The sequence below is a fragment of the Mustela lutreola genome, chromosome 4 (assembly GCF_030435805.1).
Source record: "Mustela lutreola isolate mMusLut2 chromosome 4, mMusLut2.pri, whole genome shotgun sequence".
Lineage (NCBI taxonomy): Eukaryota > Metazoa > Chordata > Mammalia > Carnivora > Mustelidae > Mustela > Mustela lutreola.
In genome coordinates, this window is record NC_081293.1 from 161,364,809 (window position 1) to 161,390,586 (window position 25,778).

Consider the following 25,778-nt stretch of genomic DNA (forward strand, 5'->3'; position numbering starts at 1 on the left):
GAAAAACCCCAAATCTATGGACAATTGTTATAACATAAGTAGGTATTTCCATGAACCCCAAAACACATTTAGGCAAGGATAAACCACTCATGGCCACAAGACCTATGGGTTATCAATGTCTATATGACAGAAAGTAAAGGGAAGCAATGGAATGCCAGAGAAACCTGAGAGTAGGGGAATCCCCAGATAGCCCATAGGTATTGCTCAGAAAGTATGGTGGACCAATTAAAGTACAGCACCTGAGACTGGGAGGGGTTTGGCCCACTGTGACAGATGAGTACAAAGGGCTCAAGGCAGAAGGACTAAGATGGCTGGCTTGTCCAGGCATGTATAAATTGCAGAAACTGACCTGCCAGTGCTCCCTAACAGGACAGTGTGATACTGAGGAGAAACTGCTGGGTTTGGAAACAACACTGAGCTGGACAGAAGCAAAGGAAAGAGAAAATCCAGATAAAAGTGGGCAGGGAAACAGTCAGAAACTCTCTCAGCAAGCAAGCTGCTGTGGTTTGTGTGTCTGTGTGTGTGTTTTAACACTACATAGGAACAACAGAAAAAGTTTTATGCATTTAGAAAAGTACCTTGAACCACTTCTCTTTAAGAGTTTTGGAAAACTAATTTCACTTAAAAATGAGCAACAGAAATATATCTAGGTCAACTCCCATACAAAGTTATTATAAGAAAAAAAGAATAAGGAACAGAATCACATCCTTATAGATAGCAAAAGCATGCCAGAAAGTCAAGCCCAAAAAAGGATTAAAAAATAACATAGTATTTCGTAATGAGTTAAGGAGCATTAATAAAATGTTACAAGTCGTGAAAGAACAACAGAAATCAGAATTAGAATAACTCAGACATGGAATAAAAGAACTCAGGGAAAAATACAAGATTATAAGAGAAATGAAGTCTGAACTAGAGTGTATACAAGAACTGAACACAATAGCTAATGTCTTAAGTAAAATACAAGGTGAAAAGGAGCAAAACTTTCAAGAGAAAAAATAAAGGGATAGAAACTATTCAATAGCTAGGCAACATATCGAGGTTAGGCAAAGGAGATTGAAAATACGGATATTAGAAATCTCTGAAAAAGAAAACCAAATCAATGAAACTGAACAAGTAAACAACTTTCCTGAAATTATAAAAAAATGTACTTGAGAATATTCTCTGTGCCTGACGTCAACATACAACAACTAACACTAAGACACATTCTACTTAGATGACTGAATTTTGGAGAAGAAAGGAAAAAGCAATCTTTGAATTTCTAGGCAAAAACAGCAAGTGACTTACAAGAAAAAGGGAATTAGATTACCAGCAGGCTTTTTAAAGACACATTTAAGATACTGAGGGGAAGAAATTGTGTGCCAAGGATTTACATATCCAGAAAAACAACTGATTTTCAAGTGTAAAGGGCACAGAGAGCTAGCTATTGACAGGAAAGAATTCAGGGAATATTGTTCCCATGAGTCCCTCCTGAGGAATGAACTTTAGACAACAGCTCAGCTAGAGAGACATCCTCATAAGGGCTGGTGGTGAACATCGATCAAATAGTTGCTGATGGGACCGAGACAAAGTGATGGCGGGCAGGGAATGGGTATCATCCGTAATAGCTGTATGCTCAGGGCATATAGTCAATGACTAGAAAGGGTGGAGAAACAGGAAAAGTATATGCAAAAAAACAATGTTAACTGCTTTCAGTGATTATAAAGTATATTAATGGTAGCAGGACGAGGACTGACATTCTGAGACGTTATATATGTAATGAGGGAGAGGTGAATGAGTCATGATGGGATATTTTATCCCTCTGCCCTTGAGAATTAGGCCTTCAAGTATGGAAAGAAGAGATACAGATAAGATTCAGAAGAGATTAAGAAGAAAATCCTGTCAAGAAAAGAATCCTGTAATCCTGAATTTGAAATGTTAGTATGAACTCACTAGACATTTTGTCTTAAAATTATATGTAATATAGGTAAATGTATGTATATATAAATATGTTTTTTTCCTACATTGTCTACTAAAGAAACCCAGAAAGAATGACAAACTCAGTGGCCAATGAACACCCAGATTGTGGTTTTAAAATACTATTTCCCAATAATGGAAACCAGAGCTTTTGAGAGAAATGATTGATTTCAAACCTGGGGCTGGAAAAGCACAAGTCAGGGCTGGAACATCTTGTATCAATTAGTAAGGAAGCTATCAAAGGTTACTTAGACTCGTGTCAAAGGGACTCAGGAGCCAACTTGAAGTTCCCACTGGTCAAACATGAGACAGTTTGAGTTACAGAAGGATGGTAATTGAAAAAAACAAAACAAAACAAAACAAACTCATGAAATACGTATAAATTCAAGAGTTCATATTGGTATTTTAAAGAAAAGTGATTGACTACTGTGGGATGATCACAGAAAGGAATGAATTATTTGAAAACTGGCAAGTAGAGCAAAGGAATCAGGAATGTATCTGGACTTTCTTACTATAAACATTATCATTAGTGACTGTGGGGAACATGTCTTTAAAATATGATGAGGATGAGGGAACTGTCTCTAATGCATTTCCACCACTAAATATAATATGAATGTTATTTAGAATAGCACCATTTTGCAGCTCCCAATTAACTAATAGATTGGGTTATTGAGCATCAACAGCTGCTAATATCACAAAAAGGAAAAACCACATTTAATGGCCTCTCAATGAAAGAAAACATCACCACTTATAGTCTTGCCAAAGAAATCAAACTGGAGTCTGATCAAGCCTCTGGATCTAGCTGCAAATTTTCACGAAATACAGAACACACAACAACATACTCAACCATATCACAGGGAAGCAATCAGCAAAATCCAGGCTGTGGGAAACTCTATAGAGCAAATCCCACAATTAAATTACATGGCAAAGAAAAGGGAAGGAAAGAAAACTTGTAGATTAAAATAGACTTAAAAGACATATCAAACATTTTAAAAACATTTTGTTTTACCAAAAACAGGTTAAAAAATTATTCACTGAATAATACCATAAATTGTTTATGAATTCATACAAGTGAATGTGAAAGTATAAAGCTCAACAAGAACAATACTCATCAAGTTCATATGAGTGGTTCCCTCTAAGGAGATTGGAGGAGAAAGGAACTGGGGGTGAGGGGAAGCCAAAGGGTGTTTCAAGTTTATCTGCCACATTCTAATTCCATAAAAGAAAGATGATGTAAATATGTCAAAACCTTAGCAATGGTTAATCTGGGACATTGTAAACACATCTGTTTTATTCTCTCTTGATCTTTAGTTTAAATTCCAAGAAATTTAGCTTGTGAATGCATATTGTAACTGAATGCAGTAAATCCTCCGAAAATGCTTCTGTGCTGTTCACACAACATGCTGTATAAGCCCAAGACACAGATGCCATTAGTCTAGCTTTCTTACTTCAAGAAAATTCATCCTTGATGAATTTGTTTCTTAACGTTAAATCAATGACAATTTGATTCTCAAAGAAGTTTACCCATTGTGATTGTTCACTTAATAGTATTCTATAAAGGATCTATAAGGGAAACAGAATCAGCATTTTCTCGATTTTGTTGAGATTGAAAGAGAAATACACAACTTGTGTATTTTTGTACCTACTAATCAGTTTTATTCATTCTAGAAGATGGAGATAATGTTAAATTATGATTGAATCATCAAACATAATACCTATTATACCCAAATCTGCAAATTCACTAATTATGCTTTCTATTTCTATTTCTTTTTTTTTATTTAAAATTTTGATAGTTAACATATAATGCATATTGATTTCTGGAGTAGAACTCCATGGTTCATCACTTACATACAACACCCAGTGCTCATCATAACAAGCGCCCTCCTTAATACCCATCGCCCATCTATCTCATCGCTCACTCACCTCCTCACCTCCCTCCATTAACCACCATCATCTCCCCCAGTTTGTTTTCTTTTCAAGAGTCTCTTATGGCTTGTTTCCCTCTCCCCTTTTTTCCCTTTTTCCCCTTCCCATATGTTCCTCTCTTTTCTTTCTTAAATTCTACAGAGTAAATGAGATCATATGATATTTGTTTTTTTCTGATTTATTTCACTTAGCATAATACTCTAACTTTATCCGCGTTGTTCCAAATGGTAAGATTTCATTCTTTTTGATGGCTGAGGAGTATTCCATTGTATATGTACCACCTCTTTATTCATTCATCTGTTGATGGACATTTGGGCTCTCTCCATAGTTGGGCTATTGTTGATAATGCCACTATGAACATTGGGGTGCATGTATCCCTTCAAATCTGTACCTGTGTATCCTTTGGGTAAATACCTAGTAGCGTGACTGTTGAATCACAGGGTAATTGTATTTTTTAACATTTTGAAGAACCTCCATACTATTCTCCAGAGCGGCTGTACCAGTTTGCATTTCCACTGTCAAGAGAGTTCCCCTTTCTCCTCATCCTCACCAACATCTCGTTTCTTGTGTTATTAAATGAAAAAAAAATAAGAAGAATAAAAGAAATATAGAATACAAGTAAAAAGGAAGCTCAATCCTATTTCCCCTAGAGCTGAAGCTTTGCAGCACTCAATGATAATAAACTTGGTGGGAGCTAGTTGTTTCTGCTGGTCGGCTGCGGGAGTGTCCTCTGCACCGATTCTCAAGCTAACCTGTCTCCGTGGAAACCCCTCTCCAGGGCTCAGTGGGGTGAGGCTTGGTGGCCAGGGCTCTGGCCTCCACTAGGTGGCGCTGTTTTTGCTCCCTGAACCCTTATCAACGCGGATGTGCGGGATGAATATGGCGGCGCCCTGCTCTCCCGCCTCGGAGCTGACAGTTCACACCCCCTACTCTTCTGTGAGCCCTCAAAGAAAAGCAAACAGTCACCCTATTTGTGTCCCCCGTGTATGCTAGAACCCTGCATTCACTCTGCCTGTGTCCGAGCCTTTTTATTTCTGGCATGTGACTGAATTTCAAAACCAAATTTCGGGGTCACCCACCCCTCAAACCACACTGTTCCCCTGGGAGAGATTCTCCCCACGCCTGCCTGCCCCTCCCAGGAAAGGGGTCGCCAGACCCACGCGGAGTCCACACTTTATAGCGGAAAGCCTGCACGAAGTCCCGCTGCTCTCTCGGGCCTCTGGCTTCTATGCCTGGGAACCCAGGCGCCCCTTGGTGCCACGCATTCTTCCTGAAACCCAGGGGATCCTCAGACTACCTGGTCACTCCTGGGATTCTGCCCCTTTTCGCCACCTGAGCACCTTTAATCCTGGCTTATCTGCCCCCATAAGGAACTTAAAAGTTCAGATTTTGCGTTCAGAGGCCTCTAATACTTAGCAGTAGCTCGCCCAAGCAGGCTCCCTCTCTGCCCCGTTTCCACAGCTCAGTCTCCCCCGGTGAATTTCTGCACTTCCTACCTCCCAAAAGGTGGTCGCTTTTCCACTTGGAGCCTTGCAGTTCTTTCAGACCCCGAATGGACTTCTTGGGTGGTCAGAATAACTTGATAACTATCTAGCTGCGTTTGGGGGGCGAGAGGAGCTCCGGGATCTCCTACTCCTCCACCATCTCAACTCCTCCCCCCACAACTTGTTTAAATCATCAATCAGTTCTTTTTTTTTTTTTTGGAGGATGGGTAAATAATTTAATTGAGATCCTGTTCAAATCCATGGGCTGTTCCCAGATTATTTTCCCCAGTTAGGTTTTTAAGATCAGCTGTCTTCTCAGCCTAAACAAAGCTCTGTGTTGGTAGGGCTCTGGGTGCCTCTGGGAATGTGCATGAGGTTAAACTAACATAAATCACTGAAAATTATCCATTTTTTTCATTATTTTGACCTTCTTGGTACTTAAGGCAATGAACCCCAGTTGGTGGGCAAATCCTTATAAATGTAACACATGAAACAAAAATTAGCCATTCTATGTTTTATTCCATAAATGTCCACAGCAGTCTCATCCCGCCATGATGGAAAATGAACATCGGGGAGCACAAATATACTAGAGTGGTTTTTTGTGTGTTTGTTTTAATTTCTATTAGTCTCATAAAAATATCAACTCACATAAACTCCCTAAGCAGGTGTAGGGTATAAACTCACTCATGATGACCCAGAATCAAACAAAGAAGCAGACCCACAGCTGCATGACCCTTTCTGTACTTACCCGGCAGGTAGCTGCAGAGTCTCTCCATGGAGGCCTCCACCGTGGAGTTGTGAACTTGAGCAAGTTGTTCAATCACAGAAACTACCACCACGCAGGCTGCAAGGGGGGGAGGGGGCAGAAGAAATGTCAGCAATGTGGAAAAGAAAACAGTGTTGGAGGGCCAGAAGAAAGGAAGGGATACGTGTGTGTCCTTAGGAACACCAACCTCCCCACAACACAGAACGTTTGTTGGCTAAGCCTTTTAAAATCTGCCATGTGCATAGAGGCCCTGTGAGTTGTAATGAGGTGTGAAGTGTGCTAAGATGGTGTGTTTGAGGACCAGAAAGAATGGTTGTCAGTTCAGTTTTGCTACTTGGAAGCTATGTGACTTTGGGGACCTAACGGAATCTTTGTTTATTTCTATTTTGATCACATGGAGAAAGAAATGGCATTTAAAGGAGATAGTGCAGAAATAAACCAGCTAGCACAGAGTGGAAGCCCAGTAGGCATTGGCTTCTTTCCCCTCTCCTTTTCTTCTTTTTTGCAGTAGTTGGCTTCATTGAGACTAGGATCATTCCCACTCCATACATGCTCAGCTGTGATCCAGGGTCAGTTTTTTAATTTTAGAAAAGTGGTGGAAATTGCTCAGCATTTGGAGTCAGAAGATCTGGTATTGAGTCTTGCCCTTGAATCTTGGACTCAGCATCCTGGATTTCTAAGACTTGGTCTCCTCACTGCAATGTAGGTAATAATTCTACAGGGCTGCTGTAATGCTTAAGGGAGATAACAGTGCAACTGAATGTGGCTTTGAAATCATAGTACTATTGTAAAATATCATTTTACCTCCCAGCTATAAAGCACTCTGCTTGAAAGCATGTACCAATATAATAAGTGTCTGGAAGGAACCTCAGATTAAATTAAAAATATATTCCTTCAGCTATCTTGATATATAAATGTGTAGGCCCAGAAGTACTAGGCTGACACCCCTTAGAAGGTTCTATTACCAGCCTTGATCTGAATGTCTGTGGAAGCCCAATCCTCCTTTTTCCAAAGGGAGGGGACTCTTTCTTTTATACACAAAGGGTTGGTTGGCCAAAGATCAGTAAGTCTGTGCGAGGAAATTGGTAGGCCTTCTTGAGATAGCAGGAGTGGCGTTTATTAGCAGAGGTTGGTTTCTAAGGAGGCAAAAGAAGGCTTATATCCCAAATGAAGACGTTCCAGGGGGCCTGGCCCAGTAGTAGCTCGCTATTATCCGTATGCTCAAGGAGCTGGGAACCCAAATTCACATGCAGTGTCATTAAAACCAGATTTCTACAAGGACCCCTTGAGGGAAGGTGGCTGATAACAGATGTGAGAGTACAACCAACCATTTCTAGACAGATAAAGCTGGACAAAGCTGGACTCCCCTAATCTGAGATAGCATGATCTTAAAAACCAGTCTTACTGTTCTGAGAGCAATGGCACGTTTATCAGCATCAACTATCAAGGTTGATTAGATGTGCTTTTAACCTAATCCATGCATTGAGAGTCTTATTACACCCAGTGAATTCAGTAGCTAATAGTTATTAGCACTTTATAGTCTAAAAAGCATTGCCATATATATTTTATTTTAAAAACATTTCAAAAATACAGATTCAATGCAATCTCAGCAAACAAAAAATACAGAATACTGTAAATAAAATGAACATCCTTTAAATCACCCAGAGATAGACCAATTTCATTTTTATTTTAAATATATAAATATATTTAACATATGTGAATATTTTCAGCATTTATAATATGCTTTTATACCTTAATATGTCTCCGCCAATCACCTCTTAAGTTAGGTGGAGCCAAATAAATTTTAATAGCTGCAATTGAAAAGCAATTATAAATAATTATATTGCAGTGTGGAAAGGGGATACAGTGAGGTATAGTTAAAAAGGGAGAGGCTTTGAATTAAAGAATAAACTTGGGTCCCAATACTGGATCAGTCCGTTATAAATAGTGCAACTTGGCACAAGTTACCTACTCTTCTAGAACTTCTTTTCTAAGAGTTTAGAGTTGGACCTTAAGTTCCTTGAGGGTGGGAATGGGGTCTTAACTCTGACTTTGAGTGCCTGATGCAGGGTCTGTTTTGGAGTCAGGGGACAGCAAGGTTTTCTGACTTCAAGCAAGCTGACTGAGAAGCACTGAAGGGACATTTCAGTTGTTAGTTGCCAGGGGTCTCCACAGGAAAAGCTGAATGGGTACACTCAAAGCTGTGTTCTGACTCAGTCACGATCCCCAACAACATTGCTTATATTGGTTTTGTCTTGTTGGAGGGCAGAGGGCATAGGGCATGGCGGTACTTCTATTCTGATGTGAAACAACCAGAGCCATCAGCTGAGTCATATAGCAGATTCTATAGCAAATAGTCATGGCATGCAGCTCAGGATCAAAGAAGGCAGAGGAGGGACATCTGGGTGGCTCAGTTAGTTGAGCGTCTGACTCTTGGCTTTGGCTCAGGTCATGATCTCAGGGTCATGAGCTCGAGCTCCGAGTCAGGCTCCACACTCAGTACAAGAGTCTGCCTGGGAGTCTCTTTCTCCCCTCACTTGTGCGTGCATGCATGCACTCTCTCTCTCAAATACATAAACAAATCTTTAAAAACAAACAAAGAAGGTGGTGGAGATTGGGTTGAAATCTTGCATCACAGTCACTTCATCTGCCATTTCATCAATGAGCGGCTTCACCCAAAGTGGACTTGAAATACAACTATGCCTTTGTTTTAATCCAGGGCTTGGAAGGATCAATGCAAAGCGAATTGCGAATCACGCTGTTCAAAACCAACCTGCTTCTTTGTACTTATAGATATGGGTTTTTCTTTTACGCAAAGGAATCCCATCAAGGACTCTTATGACTTTGGAGGCTCCTTAGCACAGCTTGCTAAAATTGGAAATCATTAGATAAAAAGGAGCAAAAAAAAAAAAAAAAATCAGCTGCCTCTGAAGATCAGTAGGATCTTGCCATTACCCTCACTCTGCCTGGTGAAGAGTTACCATCAAAAGAGCTCTGCAGAAAAGGGGGTAATAGGTTTGAAATATGTAAACGCCCAGGTTGGGCTCCGCTTTGATTTGAGTCCTGCCCACTTGGACATCCCCGCCCATTTTCAAAGAGGCTCGACTCCCCTTCCAGCTGGATTGTTAATTTAGGGTCTGCAGTGAGGTGTGTTCTGAATCCTTCAGTTGGCGAGAATAGAGAAATTGACTTTGCTGTAGTTTCTAGTAAGAGGTTCCCCGGGCTTGACAAGCTAAAGAATGTTTTCCTTGGGAGAGATGCATGAACAGAGTAATTTCTCCCATTACAGACCATTCTCTGGCTGCTAATAAAAGGCATGGCTCTGCGCAAGTGAGTTTGTCCAAGCTACTGTTCATTTAGGAAGTGACAAGAGCCGGTGAGAGCTGTGCATTAGCTGAGTGGTCACCATTTGAAACCTCACATATGGCAAATCTCTTCTCACATGGCATCTGAGACTAAGGAGGGTAATCGAAACAGACACTCCTGATATTGTACAAGAAGATGAGAACGGGCCCAAATGAGAACACCTGCCAAAGGGATCTGCTTCTGGACACATACTGGAGGTAGGTTGCGTACTATACCCAGAATCCTTTTGAAATGAAACAGGAGTCTTGCAACTCTAATTATAATCATATCCACACTGGCTGGAAATGCAGGCACTGTGGAGAGCAGGTTAAAAGATTTCCCACTTGTCCGAAGTCCACACTTCATGGAAAAGCCTGGAAAGCACTTGGCATTTGTCAGAGCCAGGGTCAGCATGACTCTACTACCTTTTTGACCCTAAGTGGGGGCATAAATAATTCGTCACATGGCTAGCGTGTGCCCTACACATTGTTTTTTTTTTTTTTTTTTAAGATTTTATTTATTTATCTGAGAGAGTGAGAGAGAGAGAAAGAGAGCATGAGTGGGGCGAGAGGCAGAGAGAGAAGCAGACTCTCCGCGGAGCAGGGAACCTCCATCCCTGGACTGCGGATCATGAGCTGAGTTGAAGGCAGACGCTTAACCAACTGAGCCACCCAGGTGTCCCTGCCCTACAGTTTTTGAAGTGTTTTGCATATATTATCATTTCATTCAAACTTCACAACAACTCCTAGATGTAGGAATTATTGCTCTCAATTTACAGACTAGTGGACAGAGGCTTGGAGAGGTTAGCATACCTTGCCAAGTAACCAGCTGGGACTGGAACAGAGTATGCATTGAGTTCCTTCTAGATGGAGGCACTGTATTGGGCTCCTAGTACATGCTGGAAACAAACTGACAGAGTTCTTGCCCTCTTAGAGATTATACTCTGTTAGAGAATAGTGATCGTAAACAAGTAAACAAACACAGAATTATAAATAATTTTAGGTGCTAAAAAGAAAAAGGACAGGGTGAATTAGCAGAGGGTAATGAGGATGCAGGTGTTATAAACCTTAGCTAGAGCCGATGGAGAAGGCTTCTTTGTAGAATACACACACACACACACACACACACACACACACACACACACAATGACTAATATAATAGAAAGGATCATGAGGAGCTGGGACAAGTTTTGTAAGACGTGGGGGCTGCTGATGGCCACTTCATGGCATAAAACTAGGAAAGCCAGAACCCAGGGGTGAAAGATGAAATTCAGGGGAGGAAGGGGCCAGGTTCAAGGGATCTGTAGATTGCAAAAAAGCCAGGGATTTTTCCAGAGAGTGATGGGGAGCCATGGCTGGGTTTTGTTTGAAGGGGCTGCTGCTATCTGATCTATGTCTTTAAATTATCATGCTGACTGTCATGGGGAGGAAGGGCCTTAGGGGACAACGGTGGGAGCAGAGAGTAACAGGTGGTCCTGGAGAGAGATGACGGTGGATCACAGAGAGTAACAGGTGGCAGGGGGGACCGAGGAAAACAGAGAGATTTGGGATCTACTGTGGAGGTTCACCTGATACAATTTATTAATGAAGTGATGTATGAAGGAAAGAAGTGGGAGGAAAAGTGAGAATCAAAACTGACTCCTTTGTTCCTGGTTTGGGCCCAGGGAGGGGCAGAGCACAGGTCTGGGAGTCATGCCACACCTTAGTCCCTGAATTTCTGTTGGACTCATGTGACTTTGTACATCCCACCTGCCCCCCCCAGTGCCCCTCAGTTCTGTTCTCCTCAGATTTCCCTCCTTGGGTGGGAGCAGAAGACATGGCTTTACATGTTTACATTATTTCTCATATTGGTGGAAAGAAAGGGAAATAAGAAAGAAAGGCATGAAAATGATCACTTAGAATTATCCTACTCTCAGTCTAGTTTCCCTAAGCTATTAGTTACTAAGCCAGAGCTGGTGGCACACCACCCAGGGAGGGAGAGGCAGACAGGGAAGAAAAGAGAATGGAAGAGAGGGAAGAGAAGGGAGAAGCTATGTACCAGGAGAGAGCAGAAGAACGTGGGGGGTCAGACAGACCTGGGCTCACATCCTGCTTCTGTGACTTACGAGCTGATGTATTTGGTAGGATGGTTAATCTTTCTGAACCCAGATTTTGGCACCCACCAAATAGGATAATAACACCTGTCTGCACAGTACACTAAACATGGATGCCAGCCACTGTTTTGCACTTATTCCCATGAAGAGGGGTGACCTACTTCCCAGTCTTCCAAGTGAAGTAACCTGCTTTGATCAGTGGACCGTGGAGGAGATGACAGCATGTTGGGTCTGAATCCAGACCTTCAGAGGCCTTGCAGCTTCCACTTTTGCCCTCTTAGAACTGTTTAGCTGTGAGCTGGAGCCAGCCTTCTGGAGAGGCCACAGGAAGGGAAATCAAGGGGCCCAGCCAACAGCCGGCCAACTACTAGATTGGTGAACAAGGCCATTCTAGAACATGCAGCTCCCGTCATCTCCCCATCTACCACCTGAATACAGCCGCAGGAGTGAGTTGAGGGGATACAAGTGGGAGGACCCCCCGGCTGTGCCCACCCCAAATTGCCAGCCCACAGAACTGTAAGCTAATGACTGTTGTAGAAGTGTGGAGTGGTTTGCAAACTTAGCACAGGCTATCTGACACACCGGGCAAAAGCGTTGTAAGGTTTAAGCAATGCAGCACGTAAAAATGCACAGTTTCTATTCCAGCTGCTGAGACTATAGAGCAAAGACATATTCTCTGTGACTCTTTTTTAAAATAGAAACTCAGAAGGGCGCCTGGGTGGCCTAGCGGGTTAAAGCCTCTGGCTTCGGCTTAGGTCATGATCCCAGGGTCCTGGGATCAAGCCCCGCATTGGGCTGTCTGCTTCAGCGGGGAGCCTGCTTCCCTCCTGCCCGCCTCCCTGCCTACTTGTGATCTCTGTCTATCAAAAAAAAAAAAATCTTTAAAATAGAAACTCAAAAACTTCTTTGAAAAAACATATTGCAGTGACAATAGCGTTTTCACCTTTCTATGGCCGAATTTTGCTTTTATTGCCAATAGCTAGTATTTTCACTCCATCTGGGCAGATCAGGCTCTGTGGCCTAAACTGACCATCACCTACAACACCATCTTTATGAGAAAGTGCTCAGTGAGTTCCAAACTTCTAACATTCACAAGAACATGGGCAACAAGAGAGGGCCATTTCCTGGTGAGAGGCTGAGGGCACTCAAAGCTGAGCAGAGCGCAAGCAAAGGCGAAGAGAAGAAATAAGCAAACAGTGCTGAGAGATGCAGGATGGTGGGCTTGGCTACTTTAGAAATACATGAAAAGCTAATAATCAAGAAATGAGAGTACAGACACAGGAGCCATCCCATCTTGTTATTAACTCAATGCATACTTTTGAGCACCTGCTATGTGCTCAGAGGCGTAGGATACAAACGTGCATAAGAGAAATCATGGACCAGGAGGGCAGCCCGATGACTAGAAAGACAGTCTAGTCCTGGCAGCCTGTAAGCACTACGGTTCAGGGACCCATTAATGCTTTGGAAGCACAGAGGAGGAAGAAACGCACTCTGCCTCGAGGAACCGGGGACAGTTTCCTGGAGAAGTTGAATGTTGGAAAATGGGGGAACCTCATTCAGCAGGAAAAGGCAGGAAAGGGCTTCAAGGAGAGAGGTGTAGCCTTTATAAAGCCTTGGATGTGAGAAAGAGAAGAGTTGGGCATCCCCAGGCTCCGTGGGAAAGACGGAGTGAGAGAGATAGGAAGAGATCCCATCTTGAGGTGCTTTGAAGGGCACATGGCAGTGCATGGGCTCTTAATGCTCTAGAATCTAGATTATACACCAGTGGTGTCAAATATTTCGCTTTGTACCCCCCAAAGGAAATTTGAAAAATTATGTTCCCCTTTTCACATTTTAATGGATGTTAAAATATTATTAATGGATATTAATTTACCTAGTTGCAAAGAGTATAATTCTAGGCAGACTATAAATATTATAGTAGAAATCATACATTAATCTCTATGTATCCAAAGGAATCTAAATACTATAGTGATTTATACCTACTCACAACCACTGGAAAAAAAATATAAGCTCAAACGCTTCTTTCACAGTGAGAAATTTATGTTGATAATCCCTCTCCTTGAATTCATATTTCAATAAAAAGTTGACTTCCTTGAATTTTTCTTCCATTATAGAATTTTATCCCAATGTAATATATTTTTGTGGTTGAGAGTATTTTATTGATCACACTGTTATACCTCTTAACACTAAAAATATGAATAAAACTTACATGAAAATTTGAGTTTCCTGTGAATATAACTCTAAGTATTAAAAAAAATTCTTCTGGATAGAGTTTTCATTATTAGTAAAATTAGCTTTTCTAAGCAGTATGTATTGCCAATTCGATAAACAATTCCTAAATAACAAAAGTAAAATTTTACTGGAATTGTACTCCTTAATGAGATGATTGGTCTTTTCGATTAGTACTTACATCTGTTGAAGAATGGCAAGACTCCGTATCATGTCTGTTCCTATTTTTCATTATTAAAGAGGTAGGTGCTGAGAAAACATGTTTCCTTAAGTAAATGGAAATGGAAGGACTTTTGATAGAGTGATGTCCCTCCATTCTGTTACTTCTTCTGAGTTAAATATCAAAAATCTTAAAGTGATCTATCGTTGGAAATTATTCCAAATGATCCATCACCTGACAACTCCATTAACTACCCCTTCAATTGTGTTGAAAGCAAAGAACTAGAAACCACCTGACTTGCAAAAAAAAAAGTTGTTATCTAATCAATGGAGTCTTTATTTTTCTCAATTTCTGGAAAGTTATATTAAAATAAGAAAAAAGTTTTAGTAAGACTCTCCTTTTAATTATACCCATTACAGTTCACCCAGAGAGACCTTGTGAGAACTTAATATACTCAGAAAGAATTGGGAAGTTGAAATATTGTTCGTTTCAATATACTTTTGCCAACATAATATTTTAAGTATAATCTTTTCTCTTAATGCATACTTCATATATATCTTTGCTGAAGTTGGAGCTGCAGATTTAGTTCATCATGTTATGAGACATGTCCTCTGTGTAATCCAAAATGGCAAAGTCAGACCTTATCATTAATGCCATGAACTAATCAGATTATCTTTCAGAAAACATATGGCTTCATTTTTCCTTTCACTTCTGTGTTTGAATTCTAAAATAGATACTTAGAGATAGAATATAGATGAATAGAAAAATAAGAGGGATGAAAGGGTGAGTGGGTGGGTAGGTGAGTAGACGGATGAATGAGTGAAAAGAAGGACAGACTGATAATGGACGGAGGGATAGATGGGAAGATAGAGGATGTTTGGGTAGATAGAAATAATAGCTCATCTTTGACCATGCCCAACAGTTTTTATGTACAAACCTACTTTTTAACTTGAAAAATTTTCACCTGCTAAAAAAGACTTACAACTACAAAAATTTTTACAAATGTTTTGTTGGAAAAAAAAAAAAACCAGTATTTGATTTTAGATTGTTTTCTTTGCCATCCAGATTTAGAAATCAAACAATAAGATCCAAACACCATAAATACATACCTAGACAATTTTGAAAGGAAATATAACAAAATATCAATAGTGTTCATCTGGATTTGGGGCTTACAGTTGATTTTCTTTTTTTTTTTTAAGTGATTTTATTTATTTATTTGCGAGAGAGAGAGCATGAGAAGGGGAAGGGACAGAGGGACAAGTAGACTCCCTGCTGAGCACAGAGCCGGACACAGGGCTCGACACAGGGCTGGATCCCAAGACACTAAGATCATGACCTGAGCTGAAGCCAGATGTTGAACCAACTGAGCCATCCATGCACCCCACAGCTGATTTTATTATTTAAAAAACTTCTTCAGTATTTTCTAAAATATCCCAGAAAGTCACATACTCCTCTACAATTAGAAAAAACAATTATATTTTATCAAATAATTTCTCATTGAATAAGCTTTTTAATAGTTGCCCTTTACCTTACTAAGTTCTAGGAAAACATGAAATGACATTTTCTAGAATATCTTCAGCTCTCTGCTGGGTATTTTTGCGCACTGTGTCTCAGCTAATCCTCTTCCTCATGGGATTGTTACTTTTTACAGATTGTTACATTTGAGGCTCAGAGAAGTTAAAGGACATATCTAAGGCCTTTTACACAAGCAGGAATTGCACTGTTAACTGGCTAAATCATTCTAATCCAGACCAGTTGAACTTTGAAATCTATAGGCTTCTAAGTGTCACACTGAATATATAAAATATGGGATACTGAAAGTGAACATTGTCAATAACATTTATTAAAATAATCATTGCTATATTGTAGTCTATATGATTTGTACATACTTTCCCACAGTATTCCTTTCACTTTCTAATGACATTTCCTGGAGAACAAAAATGTTTAAATTTAATAAATTTGTAAATTTATTATTTTTATTATGTATAACATATATTTATATATAACATATATGTTTATATATAACTTATGTATTTATTATATATAGAATTTTAATATAGCCCTTTTGATGTCATATTTAAGAATCTTTAAATCCAAAGTCACAAAGATTTTCTTCTACATTTTCTAGAAGTTTCATAGTCTTAGCTCTTATCTTGAGACCTAATAATTGTGTGTGATTTTGAAATCAGATATATCACTTCTCAGGAAATCAGATATATCACTTCTCCAACAGTGGTTTTCTAAATTTGGGGCTATTCTGGTTTCTACGTGTTTTCATTAAATTTTAGGATCAGTTTGCCAATCTTTACAAAAAAAAGACGTTAGGATTTTGATTAGAAATGTGTTTAGTGTATAGGTCAATTTGGGGAGTACTGCTATCTTAACACCACTGTCTTCCAATCCATTACCATGATGCTGCTCTCCGTTTCTGTAAAGCACACTTTCATTTCTCTCAGCAATGGTTTTTAGTTTTCAGTGTTGCATTGCTTTTGTTAAATTTATTCCTACATATTTTTTGGTATATCGTGAATGGAATTTTTTCCTCAGTTTCAATTCTTAAAAATTTGTTGTTAATATAAACAAATATAATTGGTTTTTATATTACTCTTAAATCCTGCAATCTTATTAAACTTTCCTATTCAATATAGTCATTTTATTTAGATACCTCAGGATTTTCTATTCAGGATCATGCTGTCTGAAAATAAAGACGGTCTTACCCATTCCTTTCCAATTTTCAGACTTCTATTATTTTTATTTATTAAACTGATTAGAATTTTCAATAAAAATTGAATGTGGTGAGAGTGGACATCCTTCTTATGTTCCTGATCTTAGGACAAAAGCATTCAGTCTTTTGTCATTAAGTATGAAGCTGGCAGTAAGGTACTCAAAGATGCCCTTTATCAGGTTAAGAAAGTTCCTTTTTATAATTTATTGAGTGTTTCTGACATGGATAAGTGATAGATTTTGTCAAATCATGTTTCTCTTTCTTTTGGGGATGCTAATGTAGTTACAACCTCGACTAATTCAGTATATTCTATTAACTGATTTTCAGATGTTAATACCATCGTACATATCTAGGATAAATCCCAGTTGGTCATGGGTATAATTCTTTTTATATGTTGCTGGATTCAGTTCATCAATATTTTGTCAAAGATTTTTGTCAATTTTGGATTTTTCTTGTAGCATAAATGTTTAAAGTTTTACATTTTCCTCTAAGCACTGGTATAGCTACATTCCATAAAATTTGGTATATTGTACTTTCTTTTAAGCCAAACTATTTTCTAATTTCTCTGACTTCCTCTTTTATCTATTTTTTAAATTGTGCACATTGGTTTTTTTTTCCAGATTTCTTCTTGTTGTTGATTCTTAATTTAACTGGATAAATGTTTGTATGATTTCAGATTTTAAAAATGGATTGATACTTGTCTTATTGTCTAGTATATGGTCCATAGAGGACAATGTGCCATGTATAGTTAAAAAATAATGTGTACTTTTCTGTAGTTGAATGGAATGTTCTATAGATGTTAGTTGGGTCAAGTTAGTTGTTAAGTGTTGTTCAGGTCTTCTATATCCTTACTGACTTTTTGTCCCCTTGTTCTATCAGTTATAGAGGGAGGAGCATTGACATTTTCAACTACTGTTGAACTATCTGCTTTTCTTTTGAAATTTTTAATTAAATTTTTAAATTTTTGTTTTTTGGGGCTCTGTTATTAAGTGTATGCACATTAACAATTGTTACTTCTTTCTTGATATATTGATCTGTTTATCATTATGGAAGATACTTCTCTGTCTTAGGATTATTTCCTTTTTCTTTCTTTCTTTTTTTTTTTTTTTTTTTTTTTTTTAGAGAGATTGAGACTGTGAGCAGGGGAGGGACAGAGGGTGAGGGAGAGAAAGAATCCGTAGCAGGCTCCACTTAGTATGGAGCCCGATGTAGGGCTTGATCCCATGACCCTGAGATCATGACCTGAGCTGAAATCAAGAGTTGGATACCCCATTGACTGAGCCACCCAGGCACCCCAGGATTGTTTCATATCTTAAAGTATATTTTGTCTGATAATGCTTTACTTACTCCAACTATCTTACTTTCAACCTATTTGTCTTTGAATCTAAAGTGCATCTCTAGGAGACAGAATGTAGTGGGGTCTTGTCTTGTTTATCTCTTTGATCGTCTTGTGTTTTGATTGACAAGGGCAGGTCATCCACATACGTGGAAACTAACAAACAGCTGTGCAAATAGATGGACATATCATAACTTTACACTTAATGCTTTGTAACTTTCTTTTCTTTCCTCTTTCCTGTAGTACATTTGATCTATGATCTAGTTTCACCCTCCTCCCCAAAATTTATTCATAGTCTTCCTGAAGAAAAGCATACTGTTAACTTGACTTCTTTCAGTTTTGCTCACTTTGTGACCTTTCCCCAAAGTTGTGGCTTGCTCTGTCTCTAGACTGTCTTTGTGGTCTTCCTCTTCAGAGTTGTGAGCCCAGAACAATCCAGGAAAAAAACGTAGGCGGAGTGAAAGTTGAGATGATCAGAAACCTACCATTTGTGCTAAGGTTGGAGTTAAATTCTAGAATTTGAAAATAAAAGTAGGGGAATTAAAGAGAGGAGAAGGTGTGAAAAGTGGGGGACAAAGTACAGGGGGCTTCAGCGGAGAGCCAGGGGGTGACCTGTTAGAGCAGCTTGGTCTGCAGGACCTAGGAAGGTGAACGTGAGCTGCAGGCCCTGGAGAATGACTTGACTGTGTTGCTGAGACAAGCCCCGGAGCTACACCAGCCGGGAGACCCCACATGGGAGCGGTCAGGACTGGGGACAGAGACATGCCTTCAGAGGCTGAGAACTTACATGGCAGAGGGGACATAACCCCGCCCTCAGAACTGAGACCAGCCCTCAGAGAGGAAAGAAGAGAACCCTGGTGGAGGAGGGGGTAGGGCGACTAAATGTAAACACAGAAGGGGTAACATGAAGAGTTTTCTGTTAGCAGCAGCAGTGGTGGCTTAGCAACAAGTGTTCAGTTACAGAGAAAAAGAGAAAATGAAATTTCTGGATATAAGATTGTGATCGTAAATTTTTAAACTTTTCTGCCAGCTCTGTCTAAATCTTTCCTATTTTTGTTGGTGACCCTGTCATCTTACCACTCACCACTTTCTCATCATCCAAACTAAAAAGACATCTCTTACCACTGTGTGGGATGCTGGGAGTGGGAGTGGGGTGGGGAGACGGGGGTTAATGGACTCTGAAGACGTTCTGTATATTTAATCAAACATGGATGAGGGGGAAGAAAGGTGATGTCTTTTTTGGTTTTGTTTTGTTTCTTAACCTTTTAGAAGGTTTCCTGAGCACCATGTGGTGCTTTATAAAATAAAAATTTTTAAAAAACCCTCAAAACTCAATGAATTAATTTAAAATGTCAATGATTTAGAAACATAAAGATTACTTTGCCCCTAAATCACCCAGGTAGAGAAATGATGTTTTGCAGAAATGAACATGGCTTATTATTGATTCCATAACATTTGGAAAGTGGCAGGAAGGAGCACTGCTTATTCAAGCGCGTTAGAAACAGCGTTTGCTTAGTGATCAAATGAGAGGTACAGTTCTGTGCCAACAAATCATGGTAAATTGGGAGGGGGCCACTGGGGCTTTGCACAGCTTGATTCTGCAATATGTTTAAGTCCATGTCCTCCACTTCTGCCTGTGGTCTCTACTGTAAAGTCTACTTCTGGGACTGATGCTGAAGGTTTTTGTTTCCATAGGGATATTGGCTTAATGTCTCAGTCACATCTGTGGTGGTTTCTTTTAGAGTTATCTCTCCAGTCACAGCACTCCCCACTTCCGTGAGAGCAGTCTTCTCACCCCACAAATACATCTGTGCAGTAGGCTCTCCTCATTGCCACCTGCCCCTTACTTGGCCTAAAACTTGGCCCAGATTCTTGGTTTAACAGCAAGGAAAGTCCATCTCTGTGTGTGCTGAGAAATGGTAGGCAAACACTGGACTGTGGGAGCCCATAATCAACCAAAGGGCCTAGAGCAATAAAACCAGCTGGTCTGTGGGGTCAGAGATGGAAGCAGTACCAAAAGGCCAGGGAAAACTCCCTGGGACCCTGGCAGCCACCATTTTTGGGATCCTGGCTCATTGTTTTTAGAAAAATGGAGTGAGCTCTGTTTTTGTGACTTTTGGTTCCAAAATTCATGCTTGAGATTCTCATAAGAAAACTCCTTCCTTTTTCTTTTCTGCTTACCCTAGCTTAACTCAAGTTAATTCCTGCTACTTACAACCACAGGAGTGATGATTGGCGTTGCCAAAACCCAATGTCTAGGAAACAAGATAAGGGGATGGGCACATGACAATAGGAAAACAATAGTTAAAACAATAATTTTTTTAAAAATATGGGATTAGATAGGACACAAAAAGCATAACAGGCGAAAGAAAAAAAAATAGATAAACTGGACTTCATCAAAATGTAAAACTTCTGCACTTCCAAGGATACCATCAAGAGAGTAAAGAAACCCCTACAAAATGGGGGGAAATATTTACAAATCATATATTTGATAAGGGATATATATATATCTAGATGATATAAATAACTTTTACAATTCAACAACAAAAAGACAGTAATCCAATTTAAAAATGGGCAGATGAGAGTCGCCTGTGTGGCTCATTCAGTTAAGCATCTGACTTTGAATTTCAGCTTGGGGTATAATCTCAAGGTCTTGGATTCGAGCCCTACGTTGGGCTCCAGCTTTGTGCTCAGCATGGAGTCTGCTAGAGATTCTCTCTCCCTCTGCCCTTCCCCTTATTCATGCTCTCTAAATAAATAAATAAAATCTTAAAAATAGAAGGGCAAAGGGCTTGAATAGACATTTTGTCAAAGGAGATATGCAAATGGTCAATAAGCACGTGGAAAGCTGTTCAACATCGTCATTATTTTGGGAAATTCACATCAAAACTCGAAGGAGGTATCCCTCCATATCCTCTAGGATGACTATAATAAGAGAGATGGGTAATAACAAGGGATTGGGGAGGTTATGGGGAATTCTTACCCTCTTGTTCATGAGTGTAGAGATGTAAAACAGTGCCACAGCTCTAGAAAACAGTCTGGCAGATCCTCAAAAGGTTAAACATTGAGTTACCCTATGACCTGGAAATTCCACTTCTGGGCATATACCCAAAAGAAAAGAAAACAAATGTCCACACAAAACCCTTGTACATGGATATCTGTAGCAGAATTATTCAGAATAGCTAAGAACTGGAAACAACCCATATGTCCATCAACAATGACTAGATAAACAATGTGGGGCATATCCGGATGATGCAATATTATTCATTCATAAGACGAAAGGAAGTTGGTGCATGTTACAGTATGGATGAACCTTGAAAACCTTGTGCTAAGTCAAAGAAGCCAATGACAAAAAGCCATGCATCCTTCCATTCCATTTATAGGAAGTGTTCATTAGAGACATAAGGGAGACTAGTGACTTTCAAGTGCTGAAGGGACAAGGAGATAGGGAGTGGTTGCTAATAAATACTGGGTTTCTCTTTAGCTTGATAAAAGTGCTTGAATTAAATACTGATGATCAAGACACAGTTAATGAATATACTAAATAAACATTATACTTTAAAAGGGTAACTATCGTATCGAATTGTATCTCGACAAAGTTAGAAAATAAAATTTTATTTAAAAAAAATATGGGGAATAAATACTGTGTCCCAACCTAATCACTTAGAAAACAAACAAACAAACAAACAAACATAATCACACTTGCAGTGATATCTAAGGCAAGTTTTTACCTGGCTGTGTAAACTTGGCCAAGTTGCTTGTTTCTCTGAGTCTCAATTGTTTCTCCTGCCCAGTGGGAATAGTGATGATTTATAAACCATAAGGTCATTCTAATGATTAAATGAGGTAGTCCATATAAATCTCTTGGAAGAATGTTAATTACACAATATGTGCTCAATAAATGTTAGCAGTCCCATAGTTATTAACTTACAAATGTAATTGCTACGGCTGAAGAGCCCTTCCTTTCCCCACGCACCATTCCAATTAGCCCAGATGCAACTCAGAAAAAAGATAGAGGGCAGCATCGAGAAATGCCAGGGAGAGGCAAGAATGGCTGCAGACCAGCAGCAAAAAAATTTCATGAGTAAGAAACAATTACAATCACTAAAAGTGAGTCTTCATCAAAATGGATGGAACCCAATTAATTCAATTGAACTGCATGAAAAATGGGAAAGCAGAACTACTTCCATGTGTTGAGAAGGTGACTCTAAATATTTTATTTTATTAGGAGCTTATAAATCAAGGCCAGTGTATACTTTAATGAACAAGGGAAAATTTTATTTTGGAATGGTGATTAGGATATTGCCAGCAGCTAACTGGCAAGATGATTCCCTACCACTCAGTTGGATGACCAGAAATCCTACTGGCTCACCAACTTTTCTCAAGGTTGCCCAGCACCTTTAAGCAGAGAGGTAATGACAATGGAATCTTTGAGACCCCTGAGGCTTCCGTCTTCAACACTTGGGTGGAAACTCTTCTAGAATTCTAACACTTTACCCTACTCCTATTCTTTTTCACCCAGCTTATATTTTCACCTTCCTCTGGCGACTTTATGAATATGATGAGGTTCTTGCGTTCGGCAGTTATCTGCTTTGAAATGGCTTGCCTTCGCTCTGTGCCTCTGGGCTTTCTGCTGGCCCTCCCAAGAATGCTGTGGTTTATAGGGTTCCTGGGAAGGTGGGTATCACTATGTGCACTAAGTGCCCAATTTGTCTTTCATCTTAAACACTGTAATCTTTACAGTCCAGATTCTCATTTTTTTTTCTCCTAACCTGGGTAGTGAATTCCTGAGGACAGAGACATTTTAAAAATTATTGGTATTCACCTTTGTGTCTCTAACTCAGAGCACAGGGCCTGGCATGTGGTGGCCACTCAATGACCATGTGGGGGATGGACACGAGGAAGGTGCCTTTGTGCCAGTGGACTCGAAGTCATATTGTCCTGCTTTTCATCAGAAAGGAATGGAAGACTAGCCAGTATCCCTTCTCTTCTCCTGCCTCCTCCACAATGCTCCTTCACTTACTACCAGCTTCCCTCACTGCTTCCTAAGACATGTCCCACATTGGCCCCATAAACCAGAGCACCCCCAGATTCCCTTTAAGGAGATCCGCCCTCCCCTTGTTGCTGGGACTGTTGGTGTTAAGAGCTCATACCACGTGCCTCTGAAGGCATTGCCTCCCCCCAAGGGAGCTCCCCATGGGGTTGGTTCTTATCCAGTGACTGCTCACTGTGGTAGTTCCAGAGTCTAGACCCACCTCAGACCACTCTGAAGAGCCTTTCTGGCTCCAGAGTTCTCTGTGAGATTGACAGAGGGTGTGTGTGTGTGTGTGTGTGTGTGTGTGTGTGTCTACAGCATAGCCCATATTTTCCTCCTAACTACTCCTGCTGCTTCACCCTTCCTCGTGGTGATTTCCCCCAAAATCACACCTCAATGAGACACCTGGGGGCTCAGTGGGTTAAGCCTCTGCCTTCGGCTCAGGTCATGATCTCAGGGTCCTGGGATCGAGCCCCACATCGGGCTCTCTGCTCGGCAGGGAGCCCGCTTCTTCCTCTCTCTCTGCCTGCTTTTCTGCCTACTTGTGATCTCTGTCTGCCAAATAAATAAATAAAATCTAAAAAAAAAAAAAAAAAAAAAGAACACACCTCGATAAAATCCCCTGTTTACAAATGGGGAGTTTAAAAAAATGGAGTATTTGACCCCTGTTTCTCCAAGGAGCCATCCAGACAGTGAGCTCTCCAGCTGGGACGGCCAGCAGGCCCTGGCTCAGCACAGTCAGTGACGAGTCCATGTTGATTGCATGACCGACTCCTCTCACCCTTGCCTTTCCTCTGACCACGAGGACAGTCAACAACTCCAGGCGGAGTTAGCCAGAAGTTGTGAACTGGGAAAAGGGGTGTTAAAGCATCATCAATCCTAGCCAGCAACAGACTCCCTGAGCTCTGGGGGCCACATTTGCATAGGAAACCAAATGAACCCCCATGGCTAAAGAGGAGGGTGACAAATTCTTCAACACTCCCCATGGAAAGGAGGGAACTATGTCCTCTACCCTTGAGTCTGAGGAGAAGGATCAGGACCACCTTCAGCAACAGAAGATGATGCTGAGGTCACAGGCCATTTTCCTTCTACTGTGTGATACTGCCCACTATCCTTCTGACAGAGGTAAGAATTTCAGGCTCTTCTAAGGGTTGCCCACCCAAGAGAAAAAAAAAGTGCCAGTCACTAGCGAGGTGGAGGACTTTCACAACTAATTCAAACTAGCAACTGGGTAGGGTATTTATGTGCGGTCGTGTGAAAGCTCAGTCTCAGGCTCAAAGGTTTTCTCTGTTGGTGAGGCTGCTGGCTCCCGACCTGGAACTCACAGCTAGTGACGTCATTAGATAGGTGATTTACTACCCAAGCGGAGTATTTGACCCCATTGTTATGTCCACTTGAAAAATAGACAAAACCCTCACTTACCTACGCAAGTGTGGCCCTTGGAGTGTCCAGTGCTGGGCTGGTCGTCAGAGGCTGGAGAGGCCAATGTGTGAAGGGGCAGGAGTAAGGACAGAGTCGTCGCCAAAAGGATATTCCAGAGGGACTTCATCTCAGGGCTGTGCACCAGAGAGATCAGCCTGCGTAGAGAGGCCGCCCTCTGAGGGACGCCGAAGCTGGGGCCACAGAAGCTCTTGCTCAAGCTCCCCTCCTCTCACGTCCTCTCTTGGAAACACTCCCACCACACATGCCCCACACTCTCACATAGACACACTTTTCATAAGTGTGAAGGGACTAGAAAAACATACAAACACTCACAGACCCCCTTGTTCCTCTTGCGGAACCCCCAGCGAGAGCCAGAGGCCTGCGCCCGGTTAAGAGCTGCGAAGAGTCTCTGGGAGGCGGGAGGCAGGGTTTCTGAGTTACAAGCTGAAGCCAAGGACAGACCCAGGTGGCCGCAGCGGCAACAACGTGCCCTTCTGTGCTCGCCAGCTGAAGTCAGTCAGAAGCACGGGGAACCTCAAGGCTTACCAGAATCATCCTGTGGGGTGGTTAGGAGGCCCTTCCCCTTTCGCTTGTGCAAAATGAAACAAAACTAAAACTGAAGGTTTGAAAAAAAAAAAAAAAACCACAAACACACACCCTTTAGCAATGTGACCAGCAGCATCTACACATTCTAGAGATTATAATTGGCTCTATTCAGAAGTTATCTAGTTTTGCTCTAAATAATTTTATATGGTGAGATCGAGCTCCTTATTCTGTTGCTGAAGAATATTCTGGTCAAGTTGTTCTTTTCCTCAAGCTTTCTCAGGGCCTTCAGTCCAGTACGCAGGGAAAAACAATATAGACAGGAAAGAGCACTCAGCATGGCTGGATTTTAAATCTAATGAGAAAAAGGACGTGCTGGAATTAACCTCTTCATATTTACTTGACTGAGTGTGATGCATCTCTTTTCTCCAGAATTTCAAAACATGTTAATATTCCCCACCTGTAGATGATTTGTTCACTTTTAAGAGACCAATTTTCTGTTTTAAAGATGAGAACCAAATACTGTTTCTCTGGGTTGGGGGGGGAATGGAACCAGATCATAGATAGAGAAGAGACATATAATCTAAGTGCTTTGCTTTGAAATAGGATACAGCAAAGTCATTGCCATTCTCAGGCAAGATAAGGGGATTGGGCCAAAGTCCCACCATCTAGATAAGCCTGGGAAAATCCTGCAGTTTTTATTCCCCTTTGTTTAGGCTCTGAGGGAAGCTTATTATAAAATGTGTGAAATATTATGAAAGC

General features: G+C 40.6%; 1 protein-coding gene across 3 annotated transcripts in view; it reads right to left on the reverse strand.

The window, feature by feature from the left end:
- The window catches only part of AOAH (acyloxyacyl hydrolase), a 160,316-nt gene extending 135,252 nt beyond the window's left edge, over positions 1-25,064 (reverse strand). Inside the window, exons 1-3 of one of the 3 annotated variants that reach the window (XM_059171560.1) lie at positions 25,020-25,064; positions 24,474-24,628; positions 6,112-6,207 (exon numbers count right to left, since the gene is read on the reverse strand). In XM_059171560.1, coding sequence (XP_059027543.1) covers positions 6,112-6,207; positions 24,474-24,600 — 223 coding nt within the window. In that variant the 5' untranslated portion in view covers positions 24,601-24,628; positions 25,020-25,064. The other 2 variants (XM_059171559.1, XM_059171558.1) reach the window with 2 other exon arrangements.
- Between the last annotated feature and the right edge of the window lie 714 nt (positions 25,065-25,778).